Source organism: Oratosquilla oratoria, chromosome 23, assembly GCF_046742065.1.
Source record: "Oratosquilla oratoria isolate Oo_2021 chromosome 23, ASM4674206v1, whole genome shotgun sequence".
Lineage (NCBI taxonomy): Eukaryota > Metazoa > Arthropoda > Malacostraca > Stomatopoda > Squillidae > Oratosquilla > Oratosquilla oratoria.
In genome coordinates, this window is record NC_134799.1 from 22707683 (window position 1) to 22730270 (window position 22588).

Below are 22588 nucleotides of genomic sequence, written 5' to 3' on the forward strand. Positions count from 1 at the left end.
ATGCACATTAAAAGACCCAAATCATAGGATGCTGGTTGGAAAGCTCCTAGACCCTCTTATGCCTTTACTTTTTTTTAGGTAACAAGGAGAAGGATGCATGGTCCCAATCCCCGTCCCATTTTTTTCACCTCTTACGATCCAAGTGGGAAAACTTGGTGGCAGCATTCTTTTCCCCCCACCTAAAACAAAGGCATAAAATCCACTCCCACCCATACCATCCCCACATACTCCACTCCCATTCACCCACCTCCCTCATATCTTGGCTCCTCCTGGATTACAGGTCATCCTTGCTTCTGACCCACTGCCGTGAGTCAGAAGCAGTGTTGCAAGACAGTACATCCACAGCAAGGCCGCTTCATTAAATCGGCGACACCATTCTCTGTCTCCTTATGTAGAAATGGAGAAGACAGGGAGAAATCACTTTGGGCTGCATCAATTTATTTTTCACACATACTCCTTCACCCCCATCCCCCACCCACCCCACCTACCCCACCTACCCCACCTCATGCATCACAACATCATCATCCATACAGATATATAAATGAAAAAGTAAAGGATAAACATGAAATAGTGAAATTGAGTGAAGGAGATAAAGAATATATAAATGACACAGAAATGGCAGAAGTTATGATCAGACATTTCAGGTCTGTTTTTTACATTTGAGAGCTCACAATTTTGGGAAGATGGACAAAATGAAAGAAATAAAGGTAATACAGAAAGAAATAAGAGACCAAATAAAAAACCTAGATGTCAGGAAATCGCATGAACCAGATGGAATTGCAAATTCAAAACTGAAAGCGTGTATAAACGAACTGATGGACAAATTATAGAAGATAATAGACTTTTTACTCAAAGAAGGAAAGATACTGCAACATTGGAAAGATGCAAATATACATACATATACCAGAGGCTTTTTCACCCTTACAAGGGAGGTAGCCAAAAAACAAAGGCATAAAAACCACTCCCACCCATTCCATCCCTAATACACTCCACTCCTCTTCACCCTCTACCCTCCCTCTTATCTTGGCACCTCCTGAATGATGGTATATGTATGTATGTATGTATAAAAGCCCAAAAAACATCCTTACCTTGTCCTAGAGCTTTCTCACATATCTGTCTTACCACAAAAATCTGATCCACACAATCTCTATCTGTCCTAAACTCACACTGTTCCTCTCCAAATACTCCTTCAGTTCCTCTCCAAATCCTCTTAATCAAGACCCTGCCATAAGCCTTCCCAGGTACACTTAACAAACTGATCCCTCTGAAACTACTACACTCATACTTTTCCTTTTTTTTCCAGTCCTCCAGCACTCTCCCCTCACTTAAACAAACATTAAATAACCTCACCTGCCAGTCCACCATGACTGTGCCATACCTGCTCTCATCCTCTATCAAGTGCCCTCACCTCATCTTTCCTTATTTCTCCATTTTCCTCTCTTAATTTCTTTCCAAATTATCTTTTTATTTTTAAAATTTCTGTCATACTCTTACCCCATTTCACATCTGCTCTCCTCTTTGCCTATTTTATCTTATGCTTTACTTCTCTTTTCTTTGTACCTCTCATTTGATTCTCCCATCTTTTTTTTGTAATCAATCTGTGAATGCTTGCTTCTCTTCTACAACCTTCTTTGCTTCCTCGTCCCACCACTCACTACCCTTCCTTGTATTTCCTCCCATCCTCCTTGTTCCACACCATCTTTGCACACCTTGTGATTCCCTCCTTGAACCATCCCCATTCCTCCACTCCTAGTTCTACTTTATCCTTCACTCCTACTCCTCTCTTAGCTTTTCCCTGTACTTGTCCTTTTCTCTCTCATTTAAGCATTTCACTTTAGGCACCTCCCTACCTTGTGCCCTTTACCTCGTACTCCATTTATCTTCTATTCTCAACTTACCTTCCACCAAAAAGTGATCAGATATTCCCCACTCTCTCCCCTCAGAACATGTACATCCTTAACTCTTCGTATTATTTTCCAGGTTACCACCATATAGTCCATTAATACTCTACCACCCTTCCATCCACCACCCTCTCCCATGTGTACTTATTCTTGACTTTCTTCCTAAACATTGCATTTGCTATCATAAACTCTCTAGACATATCACCATAAACTCTCCATTACAGTGGAACTTCACACTTCCCAACCATTCCGTCTATTGGTTAATTTCCTACCCTAGCATTAAGGTCTCTCAATACCACTACATTGACATTTCTCCCTAATCCCTTAATGCACTCATTTAAATCCTCTACACTCTTCTCACCACCAGGTCCAAATGCACTTACAAAACCCCACATCTCCCTTCCCAGTTTCACCTTCATCCACATTATCTTTGAACAAAATTCCACTCCACTACACACTTACCTATCTCTTTACTTACTAGAATAGCCACCCCTTCTCTCCCTTGTCCTCTCTTCAATCCTGAGATCCTCCCAACTACATTCCCAAACTCAACTCACCCCTCCTTAGTAATGATTATTTATTTTATTTACTTTGTCATTGTTGTACTACTTGTAGGTAAGTGGTAGTTTTCTCTACTTGTGTATATATATATATATATATATATATATATATATATATATATATATATGATGGGAAGTATTGATCATTTGATAATAGGATTATTATAATGTTGAGCATTGTAAGAATTAATGCATTCATATTTGCTCAGCATAAATCTTCACAAATAAATGTGCTATGCTAATCTGTGAATTTTTGTTTCTTTTCTAAGGTTTGTTGGTCATTTGTTAAAGTTGTTGGTTTGTTCCAATGAGAAGTTTGGTGCACAAATTCAGAAGCATGTTAAGGAGTTAGTTGGCCATGAAATGTCACCCCTCCTCTACCCAATCCTCTTTGATCAGATCAAAGTTATTGTTGACAAATTCTTTGATCAGCAGGGACAGGTAAATTGTCACATTTGATTTTGCCATGTTTTTCAATTTAGTGAGGTATGTCCAGTTGTATCTTCTGTGTATTGTAAAAAGATCTAATGAGTAGTTAGTGTTAAATGATATATTTTGTGGATAGGTTGGTGTAAGATCAAGATAAACTTTACAGTGCTTCTCATTTGACATATTTTTGATAAATTAATTTACTAAGGCTCATTTCACACATATCTAATTTTCACCATGCACCATCCACAACACAGTGTTGTGCTCTCAAATAACCATGGGTATCTATGGATATGAAAACACATGGTTGTGGTTGCAGTGTATGAAAACATCCATTGACACCCATGGTTATTAGAGAGGATGATGTTGTGTTGTGGATGGTGCACAATATAATGTCAATATGTGTGAAATGAGCTTGTCTTCCACTGAAGTAATAATATGCATATAAATATATATATATTTTTTCTTCTGTATGTACAGGTCATGGTGAGTGAAATCAGTACTCAACTCATAGAACATATCATCTTCATCATGAAAAATGTATTGGAAAACAAAACTGATCATCCTGCAGAACACTTGGGAGTTACATCCATAGAGCCAATGATGCTTGCTATTGTCAGGTGAATAACATATGGACTCAACTGTGTGATTACTTACAAGTTGGATTTATTTATTTATTGTAATTCTACTCATAATGTGATGACCCTTCATCCACAAGGAGCTAAGATAAGAGGAAAACAATTGGTGGTGGATGGAAATGGAATGGGCAGGAGTGGGTGCATGCCTTGACTGGCTATTTCCCATAAAAGGGTGAAGAACCCCTAAATATATAGATATACATAGTAATTATTCTATTCATAAAGGAATGATGATGCTTTAGTACTCCTGTCCCTCCTTTGTGCTGTTCCCTTGAACCAGTCCTTATCACCTCTATGATTATTACTTCATGATCCCACTGTGTTGGGGGAGGGGGGAGGAGAATTTTCCTGTTTTATTCTCATGTATGTTGTACAAGATGACTAAATGTGATGTAGTGAGGGGACAAGTAAAGGGGCTCTTCTCTGCATTATTATGCTATGAAGAGGGCTTGGGAGAACTCAACCAGAATCCTAGTAAGTGGTTCATTGTGCATGGATGTGTTTCATACATATACATACACATACCAAAGGCCTTTTTCCCCCATATAAGGAAGGTAGCCAATAAACATACATATACCCATAGCTTTTCCCACCTTACAAGGGAGGTAGCCAAAAACAAAGGCATAAATCCAAACCACAGATCCAAACTACACTTCTTTTACTAATCTTTCTTCACTCGTTCTTTCCATGTGTCCAAACCATCCCAATACTCTTTCATCAACCCTATCTCCCAGCTCCCTTTCCACCCCTGTTCTCCTCCTCACCTCCTCATTTCTCACTCTATCTAGCTTAGTAACCCCTATCATGCTTCTCAGACACCTCATCTCAAACACATTCAAACTCCTTCTTCTTCCTCTCTCATGTTCCATGTTTCTGCACCGTACATTGCTGTTGGCACAATCACTCCTTCATATAACCTCCTCTTAGCATCCATTCCCAGATGTCTATTTCTCTTTTTAATCCACCAAGGCATTTACTCGCTTCTCTCAATCTACATTCTACCTCCACCCCAACTCCTCCCTTTCCTGTCACATTTGCACCCAAGTATCTGAAACTATCCACTTCCTCCAGTTTCTCACCCTTAATGCTCACTTCCAGTCTACTGTCACTCTCCCCTTGTACATCTCATCACCTTTTACCCACATTTATCTTTAGCTTCCTTCTTTCACACACCTTCTCAAACTCTGTCACTAACTTCCTCAAGCCCTCCTCTGATCCTGCTATAAGCGCAGTGTCATCAGCAAACAACAACTGGCTCACCTTTTCTCCATTTTCCTTAATCATCTCCAACCCCTGACCCACTAACCTTGCATTCACCTCTTGCTCCACCCCATCCATGTAAAGATTGAACAGCCAGGGCGACATAACACACCCCTGACATACAAAGAGCAACAACAAAACTGGCACCAACTCTTTCCAAAATGACATATGAGCAAAGACTCCAAATTAGAATTATCAACTCTGGAACAAAGAAGGGAAAGAGGAGACTTACTATCTATGGAATAATGAAAGGAATGGAAATCTTAGATAAGAATGACTTATTGAAATGGGATTCTTGAAAAACGAGAGGACACAAAAAGAAACTAAAAAAAGGTAATTACAGAAAAGATCTGAAAAAAAAATACAGCTTCCCACACAGAGTGATAGGTACTTGGAACAAATTAAATAAAGAAACTGTGTGTGCAAACACTATTCAAGATTTTAAGGAAAAATCTTGATGCTGAGAGATACAAAGACGGGTCACCACGAGCATAACTCCCCGTATAATACAACTAGGTAAATACATCTTCCTTTCCATTCTCACCTTTATCCACACTAACCTTGAAAAAAAAACTCCTTCCACTCCATCACACGCTTACCTATATCCTTACTTACTAGTATAGCCACCCCCTCTTTCCCTCCTCTTTTCACTCTTGACACCCTCCCAACTACACCCCCAAACTCAAACTTGACTTTCCTTTTCAACTCGTTTCACTCAATGCCAACACATCCATCTCAAAAACATATTGCCTATCTCTTCCCTTTTACTCTCATCTGTGCCAAATCCATGCACATTGAAAGACCCAAACCTTAGGTTTCTTGTTGGAAAACTTCTCCCATACTTTTTTTTTTTTCCCACAACTCAAGTGGGTGCACTTTTTTTAATTTAAAAATTGTAATTGAATACTCTGTGGTTTTAGTTTGGTTTGGGTTAGTAAAACAGGTGGTTTGGTATTGAAAAAAATATATACAAACACATTGCTCTTATCCAAGATATCTTTACCATGTGTACTTTGAAAATCATAGTTCATTTTAACCACTTTGGTACGATGACACCCACATAGGCATCTTGAGGTGTGAGTGGGTACACAAGGATGCCTGCATTGGTGTTTTGATTATACTATATCTGCCAACAGCACTGTATGGGGCAGAAACATGGAACATAAGAGGGGAAGAGAGAAGGAGTTTGAATATGTTTAGATGTGTCTGAGAAGTATGATGGGGGTCATTAGGCTAGATAGAGTGAGAAATGAGGAGGTGAGGAGGAGAACAGGGGTGGAAAGGGAGCTGTGAGATAGGGTTGATGAAAAAGTATTTGGATGGTTTGGACACATGGAAAGAATGAGTGACTGGTAAAAGAGGAGGTATGGAAGGCAGATGTGGAGGGAGTGAACATGAGGGGACATCCTAGGATGAGATGGATGGATGGGGTGAAGGGGGCTTTGGGAAAGAGGGGAATGTCTGTTGAGGAAGGATGGGAGAGGACAGAAGACAGGGGTGAATGGAGAATGGTTGTATATGGATGATGTTGTGATGCATGAGGTGGAATGGGCAGGGGGATGGGGGGTGAGGTAGTATGTGTGAGCAAAATTTGACGGAGCCCGAAGGGATTTCTCCCCGTCTTCTCCTTTTATGCATGGGGGGACGGAGAGGGTGGGTTGCCGATTTAATGAAGCAGCCTTGCTGTGGATGTGCTGTGACTTGCGACATTGCCTCTGACCCAGGACAGTGGACAAGATGCAGGGATGACCCATCATCCAGGAGGTGCTAAGATGGGAGGGAGGGTGGAGGGGAGTGGAGTGTATTCAGGGATGGAATGGGTGGGAATGATTTTATGCCTTTTTCTTTTTGGGTACCTCCCTTGTAAGGGGGAAAAAGCCTTGGTATATGTATGTATGTATGTATATATATTTTTTGTAGTTGTATATGAGTTATCCCCAGATTCTGTGAACTGGTTTGATCACATATTCTGTGTTTATTATTGCCCTTGTAAGGGCTTTTTTACCCCTTACAAGGGAGGTACCCAAAAAAACAAAGGCATAAAACCACTCCCACCCATTCCATCCCTAATCACACTCCAACCCCCTTCACCCTCTTACCTCCCTCTTATCATGGCACCTCCTGGATGGCAGATCATCAGAGTAAAAGAGAATGAGTAATACAACAGTGACTATATTTTATAATGCATGTAGTGTGATGCAAATTACATATGGCACCCAATGCTATGTGTGAGAATTTAAGTCATACTGAAGTGGTTAATGTTAATAATATTCCACATTTGGCAGTGATATCAAGTTCAGAGAATTTTAGGAGAATATGTGTTCCATATGATAGAAACTATAATTTTTATGTTGCAGATATGTTAGACATCTGGATACGACAGTGCACACATTACACATCAAAACAAAGTTGTGTCAATTGGTTGAAGTTATGATGCAGAGAAGGGATGATCTTGCCTTTCGGCAGGAAATGAAATTTCGGAACAAGATGGTTGACTACCTCACAGACTGGGTTATGGGTAATTCTCATCAGATTGCTCCTTCTGGGAATATTGATGTTGCTTCTGCATCAGGGTAAGTGGAGTTGAATTGTGGAGTAGAGTAATAGAAGCATGTTAATGTCTGGTGGATAGAAAAGCAGGCTTGGGTGTTCTTTACTGTTACTTTGTATTTACTGTGTTGGGTTATTATTGTCAGGCCATCTGCAATTGAGAACATTGGTGTTTAGTTCTAAAGTTGGAAGATCACTTATGAAAAGATTGAATAGTAAAAGTCAAATTATTGCATCCTGAGGGGCTCAATTGGATATCCTTTTTGTTCCAGAGATTTGATTGTTTTGATTTATTGACTGCATTGTTTTCCTGTTATGAAATTTGTTAACCAGAATGCTGTAGTCATATCAAGTCTTTCTCTTTGATCTTTCAATGCTGGCAGAGCTAGTTCTTTTAGTCATATATAGTTTATCAGACAGGCTGGGAATTGGTAAGTTTGCTGCCCTATGTATTCTCTTGGTCTTACTTATATCCTTCCTTCTATGTGAGGACTCTACCACTGATAGATATTCTAGTTTTGGAGGGATGGTGTCTATGAGGTTTCATCCTAGAAGGTAAAAGCCACTATTATTGCTCTCAGTAAGTTGTAGGTTTCACCAACAACCTTGTTTATATGTTTGTCAGGGGGGATATCTTTTGTGATAATCACTCCCAGGTCTTTTTCAGATCCTCCTTTCTTAACTTTCTTAACTTCTTTTTCACCAATTTTATATCTTCCAGATATCACTTTTTTTTTTTTCTTCTCCCTCCAAACTCCATTATGCTACATTTTTGTGTGTTGAATTTCACTTCCCATTTCTGACTCCATTCCCAAACCCTCTTTAGATCTCTCTGTAATGATTTGCAGTCCATTTCAGTACTCACTTTATTCAACAGTGTTGCATCATCTATAAAGAAGCTCGTATAATATTCCACTCCCTCATCCATGTCACTCGCATAAATGGCAAACATTATTGGAGCCAGCACTGATCCTTGTGGGACTCCACTAATTACATCTTCCCAAATAGAAGTCCTGTCTCTGAGCACTGCCCTCATTTTTCTTTTATATAAAAAGTCCTCCATCCACTTCATTAGTTTACCTTGTATCTCTCCTATTGTTTCCATCCATCCCTTGTATTATATCTGCCTCGAGTAAAAGCAGATCAGATTGTGGTGCACGATCTTCCTTGTCTGAATCCAAATTGTCTCAGATTTATTATATTATTCTCCTCCAGATGTTTATCCATCTATCTTTTATAACTTTTTAGCAGATTTTTGCTATTTGCTTGTAAGGGAAACTGGTCTCTAACTTGTTGGGTCTTCATTATTTCCTCCTTTATAGATTGGTACAATATCAGCATTTTTCCAGCCTTGTGGCATTTTTCCTTCTTTGAGAGAGCAAAATATTATGTTGTATATTTTGTCTACTAGTTCTTTACATTCTTTTAATATCCAGTTTGCTATTCCATCCAGGCCATGTGATTTTCTGACATCAAGGTTTGTTACTTGGTCCATTATTTATTTCTGTTATTATTTCCTTGGGGGGGAGGGGATTCACTTCTCTCCCTTCAACCTATGGTTTACTTTTTCTTTAGTGAAAACTCACTTAAAGTGTTTGCCCATAACTTCTGGCATTTTGATGTCTTGTATGTATTTCGTATTCCCTTGCCATAGTTTCACTATTTCCTGTTGTTTTTTTTCAGTTTCCCATTTACATATCTATAGAATAGTTTTGGCTGATCTTTACATTTATCTATTATTTCTTTCTCATGTTTGCATTTTTCTTCCTTACGTATTTTTATGTATTCGTTTCTTTGGTTAACATATAATTGCCACTTAGGTTTCCTGTCTCTTCTCCATCTCTTCCAAGCTCTGTCTCGTCTATCTTTCACTTCACTGCACCTTCTATTAAACCAGTATTTTATTTACACCCTCTCTTGTTTTTGCTTTGGTACATATTTTTCCACTCCTTTATAGATCTTCATTAGAATCATCCATTTATTCCACTTGTTCGTTTCAAGAAAAAGTTTCATAAGTTTCTCAAAGTCTGTTTTGGTATACATCAGTCTGCCCTTTCTGTATTCCTCATTTCTCTTTATATATATTTCCTCGAATTTTAACTTGAGTAGTATATGGTCACTCTTTGGAATTGGTGTCTTGTATTTAATTTTGTCTACTATTTTAGGTTCTGATGTAAATATTAGATCTAGTCTTGATGGTTCTTCATTATTTCTAAATCTAGTGCTCTCCTTTACCCATTGTGTCATTGCATGTTCCATGGTCATGTTGCATAATGCATTCCCCACTGATCTTCTCCACCTTTCACTGTCATCTCTTCCCAACATATTTCTTTGCAATTAAAGTCACCCATGAGTACTGCGTTACTTCCATCTATTAAGATCTCATTTAATGAAGATTTAGTATTTAACATTTTGAAGTGATGTTTCTCTGCCCAAGGCCCTATTTTTGGGGGCACATAAATCACTGCAAATTTTCTGCTTTTCATGTCTTCTTCAACCTTTATTATGATCACTTCTACCCAGTTCATTCCATATGTAACTTTAGTCACATTTAAGTTTTTCTTAACCATGAACATGACTTCTTCACCCAGTTTCTCCCTATTTTGAAGCTAGTGATTATATAATCCATGTCCAACGCTGTTTGGTACTAGTGTACTTCTCAATTTTGTCTCCACAATTCCCATTATGTCTGGTTTAGCTTCTATTAGGTAATCATTTAGTTCGTTTAATCCAGAAATCAAACCCTTTATATTTGTATACACCATTTTTAACTTTCTACACCCTCCATGTTGTCTTCTTGATCCCTTTTTTTTTTTCTTCTTCTTGAGTATACCATTTTTTCAGTCTTATATCAAATACTCTACAGTAGAACTGTATTTACCTAGCTGTATTACATGGGAAGGGAGCTGTGCTCATGGTGACCTGTCTTTGTATCTTTGGGCATCAAGTTTTTTCCTAAAATCTTGAATAGTTTTTGCACACACTGTTTCATTATCTAAGTTATTCCAGATATTCAGTACTCTATGTGGGAAACTATATCAAGGATTTCTATCCCTTTCATGATTCTAAATATAGTCAGTAGATCACCTCTTTCTCTTCTCTACTCTAGTGTTGTGTCTTCTCCACCCTTTACTGTCATATTTTCCCAACATAATTCTTTTGAGTTAAAATAACCCATAATTACTGTATTTCCTTTTTCAGTATATCAGTTATTTTATATTTAGTATCCTCGAACAATTTGGAATGATCATGATTACTACAGAGTTTGAAAAAATTATGTTAGAAATATATATAGAAAATCTAATCCAAACTTTTTATTTGCCATGCTACCATCCAACTAGAAGTGGAGGAATAGGAATGGTTCAAGAAGGGAGTCACAATGTGTGCAAAGATGGTGTGTGGAACAAGGAGGAAAAGAGGAAATAGAAGGAAAAGTAAGGAGTGGTGGGATGAGGAAGCAAAGATTGTGGTAGAAGAGAAGAAACAAGCTTTCACAGATTGGTTACAAAATAGGATGAGGTAATCAAATGTGATGTACAGAAAATTTTGAAAGTAATAAAAAGATGTTTTGGAAAGAAATTAGGAGAGGAAGAGGAGGCAAATCAAGTAGAGGAGAAAAGGTAATAGGTGCAGATGGAAAAGAAGGCAGTACGAGGAAGATGCGCAGAGTATTTTAGGAAGTTGTTAAATATGAAGGAGGATAGAGAGGGAAAGGTAGTTGCAGTATGAAGCGCCAAGAAAATGACAGTGATGAGTGAGGAATTGTCTGAAAAAAGGAGGTACAGTGATGGTAGACTGACTGTTGAGGCTATTTAATGTTTGTTTAAGAGAGGGTGGAGTGCTAAAGGACTGGAGGAGTGCCTATAGTTCCACTTTACAAGGGAAAAGGGGACAAGTATGAGTGTAGTAGTTTCAGAGGGATCAGCTTTTTAAGTGTAGTACCTAAGGTTTATGGGAGAGTCTCAATTGAGAGGATTAGGAGAGGAACAGAGGGAGAAATTGGTGAGGAACAGTGTGGGTTTAGGACACGTAGGGGTTGCGGAGATCAGATTTTTGTGGTGAGAGATATTTGAGAAAGCTATAGGAAAAGGTAAGAATGTTTTTTGGGCTTTTATGGATCTGGAAAAGGCTTATGACAGGGTAGATGGAAAGGCAATGTGGGAAGTATTGCAAATATACAGTATGGGATAGGAGGAAAGCTGTTAAGAGCAGTCAAGAGTTTTTATGAGAGTAATAGAGCTTGTGTTAGGATTAGAAATGGAGAGAGTGAGTGATTTGAGGTAAAGGTGGGATTTCATCAGGGATGTATTATGTCACCTAGGCTGTTCAATTTATACATGGATGGGGTGGTGCAAGATGTAAATGCAAGAGTAATGGGTCAGTGATTGGAGATGGTTAAAGATAATGGAGAAAAGCCATTTGTTGTTTGCTGACAACAATGTGCTTGTAGCATGATCAGATGAGGGACTGAGGAAGTTAGTGACAAAGTGTCAAATTTATCCTGAACACCCTGTAGATGTAGGTACATTTGGTAGATGTGTAGGAACATGTAAGCCTTTGCTACATTGGGTTAACATCAAATAATTGGTATTGTTCTTTCAGTGTCTTCATGCAGATGGACATCATGGGATACTGCAGAGATTTAGATCAGGCCTGTATGGAGGCTGTCGCTGCATTGCTACGTGGTCTCCCATTGCAACCAGAGGAGAGTGACCGGGGAGACCTAATGGAAGCAAAGTCACAACTTTTTCTTAAGTATTTCACTCTCTTCCTCAACCTTCTCAATGACTGCACAGAAGTTCAAGAGGTGAGGATTTGCATTAGATCTCAAATGGTTACCTAAGAGTGCAAATTATAGTTCAGTGGTTCCCAAACTTTTTTTGGCCGCGACCCAAATCCAGATCTGGTGAAGATGTGGCAACCCAAGCATCAAAAAGCAATTTCGAAAGTCTTCTTTTATTGAAAACACAATGAAATGAAAATACAATGGTACAAATATTTTTTTTCTAACATGGTCTCGCGACCCATTCTTGAACACTTCGCAACCCATGTTTGGGTCGCGACCCATAGTTTGGGAATTGCTGTTATAGTTGTATGGTGTGGTGTTGTTATAGGGAAGAGAAGTTAGGTAGTCATTAATGGTGCAATACCTAATTTGAGAAATGGCTTTATGTTACTGTTATAGGATGACAGTCTTAGTAGTAATGATTATGGTATTAGAACTCAAAAGTAGGAATTAAACTGTAGATGCCATTATATGATTAAACAAATTCATAAGTTTGCATGCTCATATACAGATGGTCAGAGAGTTTTTGTTTGTCCCTTCTCACAATGTTTGGGTCAAAGGTAATGCAACTAGGTACAGTGCTTCCACAGTAGGGCTTAACCTCTTCACTCCGGGGCACATCGCACGTCTGGCAGCATTAGCTGCCTGACGTGTGATGTTGCGTCATAATAATCACATTATAAAAAATAAAGTCAGTGCTCAATCGTTCGGTCTCTTTCATCCGTGAATTTTGATAACCATAGAAAATATGATGAAGCCAGTTTAGAGAGAATGGAGGTTACGTAAGTACGACTACAATAAATATAATCAAGATGCCGACGTCGGCCTCATCGAGTACCCACTTGCTCCTCATACCGCCTATGTAGGCGTCACCGTATGGAAGTGGTTAATATCCAGAGCTAGTTTATCCCCACTATCTCATTATACATACATACATATACCAAAGGCTCTTTTCCCCCTTACAAGGGAGGTAGCCAAAAAACAAAGGCATAAAAAATACACCCACCCATTCCGTTACTATCACACTCCACTCCCCTCCACCCTCTTCCCTCCTTCTTATCTTGGCACCTCCTGGATATCGGGTCATCCCTGCATCTCGTCCACTGTCCTGGGTCAGAAGCAGTGTCACGAGACACAGCACATCCTCAGGAAAGCCGCTTCATTAAATCGGCAACCTCCCTCTCTGTCCCCTGATGCAGAAAAGGAGAAAATAGGGAGAAATCCCTTTGGGCTGCATCAAAATTTTCTCACACACACTCCCTCACCCCACATCCCCCACCCATTCCACCTCATGAATCACGACATCATCCATATACAACCATTCTCCATTCACCCCTATCTTCTGTCCTCTCCCGTCCTTCCTCAACAGACATTCCCCTCTTCCCTAAAAGCCCCCTTTTACCCCATCCATCCATTTCCTTGTTGGTCGCCCCCTCATGTTCACTCCTTCCACATCTGCCTTCTACACCTCTTTTATTAGTCTTTCTTCACTCATTTTACACAGATCAGATTTTTGTGGTGAGGCAGATATGAAAAAGAAAAGATAAGAAAAAGAAGGATTTTTTGGGTTCTTATGGATTTGGGAAAGGCTTATGAGTAGTAGAGCTTTTGTAAGGAATAGAAATAGAGAGAGTGAGTGGTTTGAGGTAAAGGTGGGACTTCGTCAGGGATGCGTTTTGTTGCCCAGGCTGTTCAATTTATACATGGATGGGGTGGTGTTTGAGAGGTGAAGGCAAGGGTAGTGGGTCAGGGACTGAAGATGGTAAAAGAAAATGGAGGAAAGTTGGAGATAAGCCAGTTGTTGTTTGCTGATGACACTGCACTTATAGCAGGATCAGAGAATAGATTGAGGAAGTTAGTGACAGTTTGGGAAAGTGCGAAAGAAGGAAGTTGAAGATATAAGTGGGTAAAAGTAAGTTGATGAGATTTACAAGGGAAAAAAGTGGCAGCAGACTGGAAATGAGCATTAAGGGAGAGCGACTGGAGGAAGTGGATAGTTTTAGATACTTGGGTGCAAATGTGGCAGGAAAAGGGGGGAGTGGAGGTGGAGGTAGAAGCGAGTAAATGCCTTGGTGGATTAAAAAGTGTAATGAGAAATAGACATCTGGGAATGGATGCTAAGAGGAGATTGTATGAAGGAGTGATTTTGCCAATAGCACTTTATGGGGCAGAAACATGGAACATAAGATAGAAAGAGAGAAGGAGTTTGAGATGAGGTGTCTGAGAAATATGATAGGGGTTACTAGGCTGGATAGAGTGAGAAATGAGTAGGTGAGGAGAAGAATGGGAGTGGTAAGGGAGTTGGGAGATAGGGTGGATGAAAGAGTATTAGGATGGTTTGGACACATGGAAAGAATGAGTGAAGAAAGACTAGTAAAAGAGTTATGGAAGGCAGATGTGGAGGGAGTGAACATGAGGGGGCAAACTAGGATGAGATGGATGGATGGGTTGAAAGGGGCTTTGGGGAAGAGGGGAATGACTGTTGAGGAAGGATGGAAGAAGACATCTCTCCATCTGCACCTTTTTACCTTTTCTCTACTTGATTCGCCTCCTCTTTCTCTTTTAATTTTCTTCCAAAATATCTTTTAATTGCTTCCAAAACTTTGTCATACTCTTACTCCATTTCACATCTACTCTCCTCTTTGCTTCCTTTATCTTATGCTTAACTTCCCTTCTCCTTACTTTGTACCTCTCATACGATTCCCTCGTCCTAATTTGTAGCTAATCTATGAGTGCCTGCTCTTCTACACCTTTCTTTGCTTCCTCATCCCACCACTCACTACCCTTCCTTCTATTTCTTCCCACCCTCCTTGTTCCACACACCATCTTTGCACACCTTATGACTCCCTCCTTGAACCATCCCCATTCCTCCACTCCTAGTATCTACTCTATCCTTTACTCCCTCCCACTCCTCTTTCAGCTTCTTATACTCATTCTACTTTTTTTTTCTCATTTAAGCAGTTCACTCTTAAGTACCTCCCTACCTTCTGCCCTTTTCCTCTTTCTCCACTCTCAGTTTACCTTCCACCAGAAAATGATTTGATATTTCCCCACTCTCTCCCCTTAGAACATGTACGTCCTTAACTCTTCCTACCATACTCCTAGTCACCACTATATAGTCCATTAACACACTGCCACCCTTCCATCCACCACCCTCTCCCATGTGTACTTATGCTTGACTTTCTTCCTAAACACTGTATTTGCTATCATCAACTCTCAAGACACATCACCATCAATTCTCCACTACGATTTTTACCTGGAACTCCATACTTCCCAATCGCTCCATCTATTGGTTCCTTTCCTACCCTAGCATTAAGGTCTCCCAATACAACTACTTTGACACTTCTCCCTAATCCCTATATGCACTCATTTAAATCTACCCAAAAAGCCTTCCTTTCCTCTATGCTCTTCTCACTACCAGGCCCATATGCACCTACAAAAACCCACATCTCCTTTCCCAGCTTCACCTTCATTCACATCAACTTTGATGAAACCTCTTTCCACTCCACTACCCACTTACTTATCTCTTCACTTACTAGTATAGCCACCCCTTCTCTCCCTCATCCCCTCTTCACTCCTGAGTACCTCCCAGCTATACTCCCAAACTCACAGTTGCCCTTTCCTTTCATTTTTGTTTTACTCAAAGCCAGCACATCCATCTTTCTTCTCACAAACATACTGCCTATCTCTTCCCTTTTACTCTCATCTGCACCACATCCACGCACATTAAAAGACCCAAACCTTAAAGTACTGGTTGGAAAACTCCCAGACCCTCTTATGCCTTTACTTTTTTTTTTTTATAAATGTCCCCTTTTGGGGCTACAGGTAGTAGTTGTATCTTGCAACATTGCTTCTGACCCGGGGAAGTGGATGAGATGCAGGATGACCCATCATCCAGGAGGAGCCAAGATAAGAAGGAGAGAGGGGGTGGATGGAAGTAGAATATGTGGGGATAGAATGGGTGGAAGTGGATATTATCCCTTTGTTTTTTGGCTACCTCCCTTGCAAGGGAGAAAAAGCCTTTGATATATGTATGAAAATATAGTAATCCTTTCCTATAAAGATTTTTATTAACTGTGTATATATCAGAAATGCAAGTCATAAGTTATGATTATTGTACTGTATACCTCTTCATTATTATTCACATGATTTGTTTTCCTTGTATCTTCAGGTGGAGAAAGATGTATCCAGGCAAAGAATGCAACCGGGAAAGTTGTCAACATTACGTAATGCCACCATCCAAGCCATGTCTAATCTTCTATCAGCCAACATTGATTCAGGATTAATGCATTCCATTGGACTAGGCTACCACAAAGACCTCCAAACACGAGCAGCTTTTATTGAGGTATTGCCAAAGGACTGGTTTTGTTTATTATTATTAATATTATTGAAAGTAGAAAGCTTTACAAAGAGCTATAACAGGGAAATCAGGGTGGTGAATGGGAATGGAATGGGTGGAAATGAATGTGTACCATGATTTAGCTACCTTTCTTATAAGGGGGAAGAAACTCTTGGTACATACATACATATACCAAAGGCTTTATCCCCCTTACATGGGGGGGGGGGGTTTAGCCAAAAAGAAAAAGGTGTAGAAAAAAAAAAATGATAAAAAGGGGGGCTAGGGGTGAAGTGGGTATGTGCCATGGCCGACTACCTCTTATAAGGGGAAAGAGGCCGTTGATATATAGATATAATTTTTTTAGAGGGAGTCAACATAAAAGGGGTACAAATAGGTGATAGATGGGAGTGGGATGGATGGGGGTGGGTGCATGTCTTAGCTGGCTACCTCTCATATAAGGGGGAAGAATCCTTTTGGTACATAGATAAATCAAAAAGGAGAATTATATGGCTGTAGGAAAAGAGGAATTACAAAGAGTATTGAAAGATGAAACTGGTAAAGCATCCGAGATAGATTATAGTCATTTGGAGTGCCTAATGTGGAGGAATATAATGGAATGGCAAGTGAGGTTGTTAGATATGTGCCAAAGGGAAGGAAGTATACCACTGGACTGGAAGAGTGTATGTCTTAAGTATAGTTGGCAAAGGAATAGAGTAAGTAATCAGGGGAGAACTGAAAGTAAATATAGTTTAACCACCTCAGTATGAGTCATATTCTTGCGTACAGCATTGACTGCGATATGTACAATGCATCACACTACTCACATAAGATATAAAGTCATCGCTGTATTACTCATTCTCTTTTACTGTTACCCCGTCTGGGGGTATTGACTGCTTGTTATTGTGGCAAAGTAGCATGCGGTTGATACTTTAGGGTCTATATGGGGCGCCCCTACCGACCAGAGCCACACATCATTTTGTCTATGATAGAGGAAAACTCTGTTCATAGAGAAATGATGACACTTTCATACTACGACTGTCCCTCCGTTATGCTGTCCCCCAACCCCTTGTTGCTGTCCTGTACCATTTCTCTGAGTATTTATTTTCTGTGGTTGGGGAAAAGAATACTGCCACCAAGCATTTCCACTTGGATCGTAGGAGGCGAGAAGAAAGGGACGGGGATTGGGACTAGGCATCCTTCTCCTTGTAGCCCCACAGGGGACATTCCTAAACGAAAAAGTAAAGGCATAAGAGGGTCTGGGAGTTTTCGGACCAGCACCCTGAGGTTTGGGTCTTTTAATGTGTGTGGATGTGGTACAGATGAGAGTAAAAGGGAAGAGATATGTAGTATATTTGTGAGAAGAAAGATGGATGTGTTGGCTTTGAGTAAAACTAAGTTGAAAGGGAAGGGTGAGAGTAAGTTTGTGAATGTAAGTGGGAGGTTATCAGGAGTGAAGAGAGGGCGAGGGAGGGAAGGGGTGGCTATTCTAGTAAGTGAAGAGATAGGTAAACGTGTAGTGGAGTGGAAGGAGGTTTCCTCAAGGATAATGTGGATGAAGGTGAAACTGTGAAAGGAGATGTGGGTCTTTGTAAGTGCATATGGGCCTGGCAGTGAGAAGAGTGTAGAAGAAAGGGAGGCCTTTTGGATAGATTTAAATGAGTGCATAGAGGATTTAGGGAGAAATGTCAATGTAATAGTACTGGGAGACCTTAATGCTAGGGTAGGAAATGGTCCAATTGATGGAGTGGTTGGGAAATGTGGAGTTCCAGGAAAGAATCGTAGTGGAGAATTGATGGTGGAAATGTGTCTAGAGAGTTGATGATAGCAAATACAGTGTTTCGGAAGAAAGTCAAGATAAGTACACATGGGAGAGGGTGGTGGATGGAAGGATGGTAGATAGAGCGTTGATGGATTATATAGTGGTAAATAGGATTATGATAGGAAGAGTTAAGGATATACATGTGCTAAGGGGAGAGGGTGGGGGAATATCAGATCCTTTTTTGGTGGAAAGTAAGTTGAGAGTGGAGGATAGATGGAGAAAGAGGAAAGGGACCAAAGGTAGGGAGGTGCTTAGAGTGAACTCTTTAAATGAAAAGGAGAAGGAGTACAAGAAGAAGCTGAAGGAGGAGTCGGAGGGAGTGAAGGAAAGAGTAGAGTTGGATGTGGAGGAGGAATGGGGATGGTTCAAGGAGGGAGTCACAAAGTGTGCAAAGATGGTGTGTGGAACAAGAAGGACAGGAGGAAATAGAAGGAAGGGTAGTGAATGGTGGTATGTGGAAACAAGGTTGTAGAAGAGAAGAAGCGAGTTTTCACAGATTGGTTACAAAATAGGACAAGGGACATATGAGAGGTACAAAGAAAAGAAAAGAGAAGTAAAGCAAAAGGTAAAAAAGCAAAGAGGAGAGCAGATGTGAAATGGGGTAAGAGTATGACAGAAAATTTTGAAAGTAATAAAAGAGTTTTGGAAAGAAATTAAGAGAGGAAGAGGAGGCGAATCAAGTAGAGAAGAAAAGGTAAAAGGTGCAGATGGAGAGATGATAATGGAAGAGAAGGCAGTAAGGGGAAGATGGGCAGAATATTTTAGGGAGTTGCTAAATGTGAAGGAGGATAGGGAGGGAAAGATAGTTGCAGTGGGAAATGCTAAGAAAATGAGAGTGATGAGTGAGGAAAATGGAGGAGAAATAAGGAAGGATGAAGTGAAGGCAGTTGTTAAGATGATGAAAGCAGGTAAGGCACCTGGTCTGGATGGATGCCATGCAGAATATCTAAAAAAAGGAGGTACAGTGATGGTGGACTGGTTGGTGAGGTTATTTAATGTTTGCTGGAGAGAGGGTAGAGTGCCGGAGGACTGGAGGAGTGCCTGTATAGTTCCACTTTACAAGGGAAAAGGGGACAAGTGTGAATGTAGTAGTTTCAGAGGGATTAGCTTGTTAAGTGTAGTTGGGAAGGCTTATGGGAGGATCTTGATTGAGAGGATTAGGAGAGGAACAGAAGGAGTAATTGGTGAGGAACAGTGTGGATTTAGGACGGGTAGAGGTTGTGTAGATCAGATCTTTGTGGTAAGACAAATATGTGAGAAAGCTATAGGAAAGGGGAAAGATGTTTTTTGGGCTTTTATGGATCTGGAAAAGGCTTATGATAGGGTAGACAGAAAGGCACTGTGGGAGGTTATGCAGATATATGGGATAGGAGGAAAGCTTCTAGGAGCTGTCAAGAGTTTTTATGAGAGTAGTAGAGCTTGTGTCAGGATTAGAAATGGAGAGAGTGAGTGGTTCGAGGTAAAGGTGGGACTTCGTCAAGGATGTGTTATGTCGCCCTGGCTGTTCAACTTATACATGGATGGGGTAGTGCGAGAGGTGAATGCAAGGGTAGTGGGTCAGGGATTGGAGATGGTTAAAGAAAATGGAGAAAAGTGGGAGGTGAGCCAGCTGTTGTTTGCGGACGACACTGCGCTTGTGGCAGGATCGGTGGAGGGACTGAGGAAGTTGGTGACAGAGTTTGGGAGAGTATGTGATAGAAGAAAGCTAAAGATAAATGTGGGTAAAAGTAAACTGATGAGATGTACAAGGGGTGAAAGTGGCAGTAGACTGGAAGTAAGCATCAAGGGAGAGTGACTGGAGGAAGTGGATAGTTTTAGATGGGTGCAAATGTGGCAGGAAAAGGTGGAGTGAAGGTGGAGGTAGAATGTAGATTGAGAGAAGCAAGTAAATGCCTTGGTGGTTTGAAGAGTGTAATGAGGAATAGACATTAGGGAAAGGATGCTAAGAGGAGATTGTATGAAGGAGTGATTGTGCCAATAGCACTGTATGGGGCAGAGACATGGAACATGAGAGAGGAAGAGAGAAGGAGTTTGAATGTGTTTGAGATGAGGTGTCTGAGAAGTATGATGGGGGTTACTAGGCTAGATAGAGTGAGAAATGAGGAGGTGAGGAGGAGAACGGGTGTGGAAAGGGAGTTGGGAGATAGGGTTGATGAAAGAATATTAGGATGGTTTGGACACATGGAAAGAATGAATGAAGAAAGACTAGCAAAAGAGGTATGGAAGGCAGATATGGAGGGAGTGAAGATGAGGGGACGTCCTAGGATGAGGTGGATGGATGGGGTGAAGGGGGCTTTGGGGAAGAGGGGAATGTCTGTTGAGGAAGGACGGGAGAGGACAGAAGACGGGTGAATGGAGAGCGGTTGTATATGGATGATGTTGTGATGCATGAGGTGGAATGTGCGGGGGGATGGGGGGTGAGATAGTATTTGTGAGCAAAATTTGACGCAGCCCAAAGGGATTTCTCCCCGTCTTCTCCTTTTATGCATGGGGGGACGGAGAGGGGGGTCGCCGATTTAATGAAGTGGCCTTGCTGTGGATGTGCTGTGTCTTTCGACACTGATTCTGACCCAGGGCAGTGGACAAGGTGCAGGGATGACCCGTCATACCAGAGGTGCTAAGATAAGAGGGAGGGTGGAGGGGTGTGGAGTGTATTGAGGGATGGAATGGGTGGGAATGATTTTATGCCTTTTCCTTTTTGGCTACCTCCCTTATAAGGGGGAAAAAGCCTTGTTATATGTAATAATAAACACAAAATGTGACCAAACCAGATCACAGAATCAGGGGGTACCTCATATACAACCTCAAAAAATATATATAATCAAGATGCCAATGCCAGCATCGTGTACCCACTCGCGCCTCATGATGCTTACGCAGGTGTCATCGTACTGAAGAGATTAAAGGAAGTGATGAGATGCACATACATATACCAAAGGCTCTTTTCCCCCTTACATGGGGGTAGCTAAAAAGAAAAAGGCATAGAAACCACTCCCACCCATTCCATCCCCTACATATTCCACTCCCCTCCACCCTTCTCCCTCCCTCTCATCTTACCACTTCCTGTCTACTGCCCTGGGTCAGAAGCAGTGTTGCAAGACACAGCACATCCACAGCAAGGCTGCTTCATTAATTCGGCGACCCCCCTCTCCGTTCCCTCATGCAGAGAAGGAGAAGACGGGGAGAAATCCCCTCAGGCTGCGTCAAATTATTTCTCATATATACTTCCTCACCCCCCCCCCCAACCCCCACCCACTCCCCCTTATGTATCACAGCATTATCCATACACAACCCTTCTCCATTCACGCCTATCTTCTGTCCTCTCCCTTCCTTCCTCAACAGACATTCCTCTCTTTTGTAATGCCCCTTTTACCCCATCCTTCCATCTCATCCTAGGACGCCCCCTCATATTCACTCCTTCCACCTCTGCCTTCCACACCTCTTTTACTAATCTTTCTTCACTCATTCTTTCCATGTGTCCAAACCATCCCAATACTCTTTCATCAACTCTATCTTCCAACTCTCTTTCCACCCCTGTTCTCCTCCTCACCTCCTCATTTCTCACTCTATCTAGCCTAGTAACCCCTATCATACTTCTCAGACATTTCATGTCAAAGACATTCAAACTCCTTCTCTCTTCTCTTATGTTCCATGTTTCTGCCCCATACTGTGCTGTTGGCACAAGCACTCCTTCATATAACCTCCCCTTAGCACCCGTTCCCAGATGTCTATTTCTCATTACACTTTTTAATACACCAAGGCATTTACTTGCTTCTCTCAATCTACATTCTACCTCCACCCCAACTCCTCCCTTTCCTGCCACATTCATACCCAAGCATCTAAAACTATCCACTTCCTCCAGGCTCTCTCCCTTAATGCTCACTTCCAGCCTGCTGTCACTCTCTCCCCTTGTACATCTCATCACCTTACTTTTGCCCACATTTATCTTCAGCTTCCTTCTTTCACACACCTCAAATTCTGTCACTAACTTCCTCAGTCCCTCCTCTGATCCTGCTACAAGCACAGTGTCGTCTGCAAACAACAACTGGCTTATCTCCCACTTTTCTCCATTTTCTTTAACCATCTCCAACCCCTGACCCACCAGCCTTACATTCACCTCTCACACCACCCCAAGCTTTAATGGACTATACAGTGGTAACCAAGTTGGTTAGGAACAGTGTGGGTTTATGACAGGAGTTGCGTAGATCATATTTTTGTGGTAAGGTAGGTATATGAGAAAGTTCTAAGAAAATGTAAGGATGTTTTTTGGGCCTTTATGGATTGGAAAAGGCTTATGACAGGGTAGACA

At 40.9% G+C, this 22588-nt stretch overlaps 1 protein-coding gene across 1 annotated transcript in view; it reads left to right on the plus strand.

Moving 5' to 3' along the window:
* Positions 1–22588, plus strand: part of LOC143038025 (neurofibromin-like) — a 421021-nt gene that overhangs the window by 174653 nt on the left and 223780 nt on the right. Inside the window, exons 19-23 of the mRNA XM_076206875.1 lie at positions 2731–2902; positions 3371–3510; positions 7146–7361; positions 11941–12145; positions 16296–16469. Of these exons, the coding sequence (XP_076062990.1) occupies positions 2731–2902; positions 3371–3510; positions 7146–7361; positions 11941–12145; positions 16296–16469 (907 nt within the window). The remainder of the gene's footprint in view (positions 1–2730; positions 2903–3370; positions 3511–7145; positions 7362–11940; positions 12146–16295; positions 16470–22588) is intronic.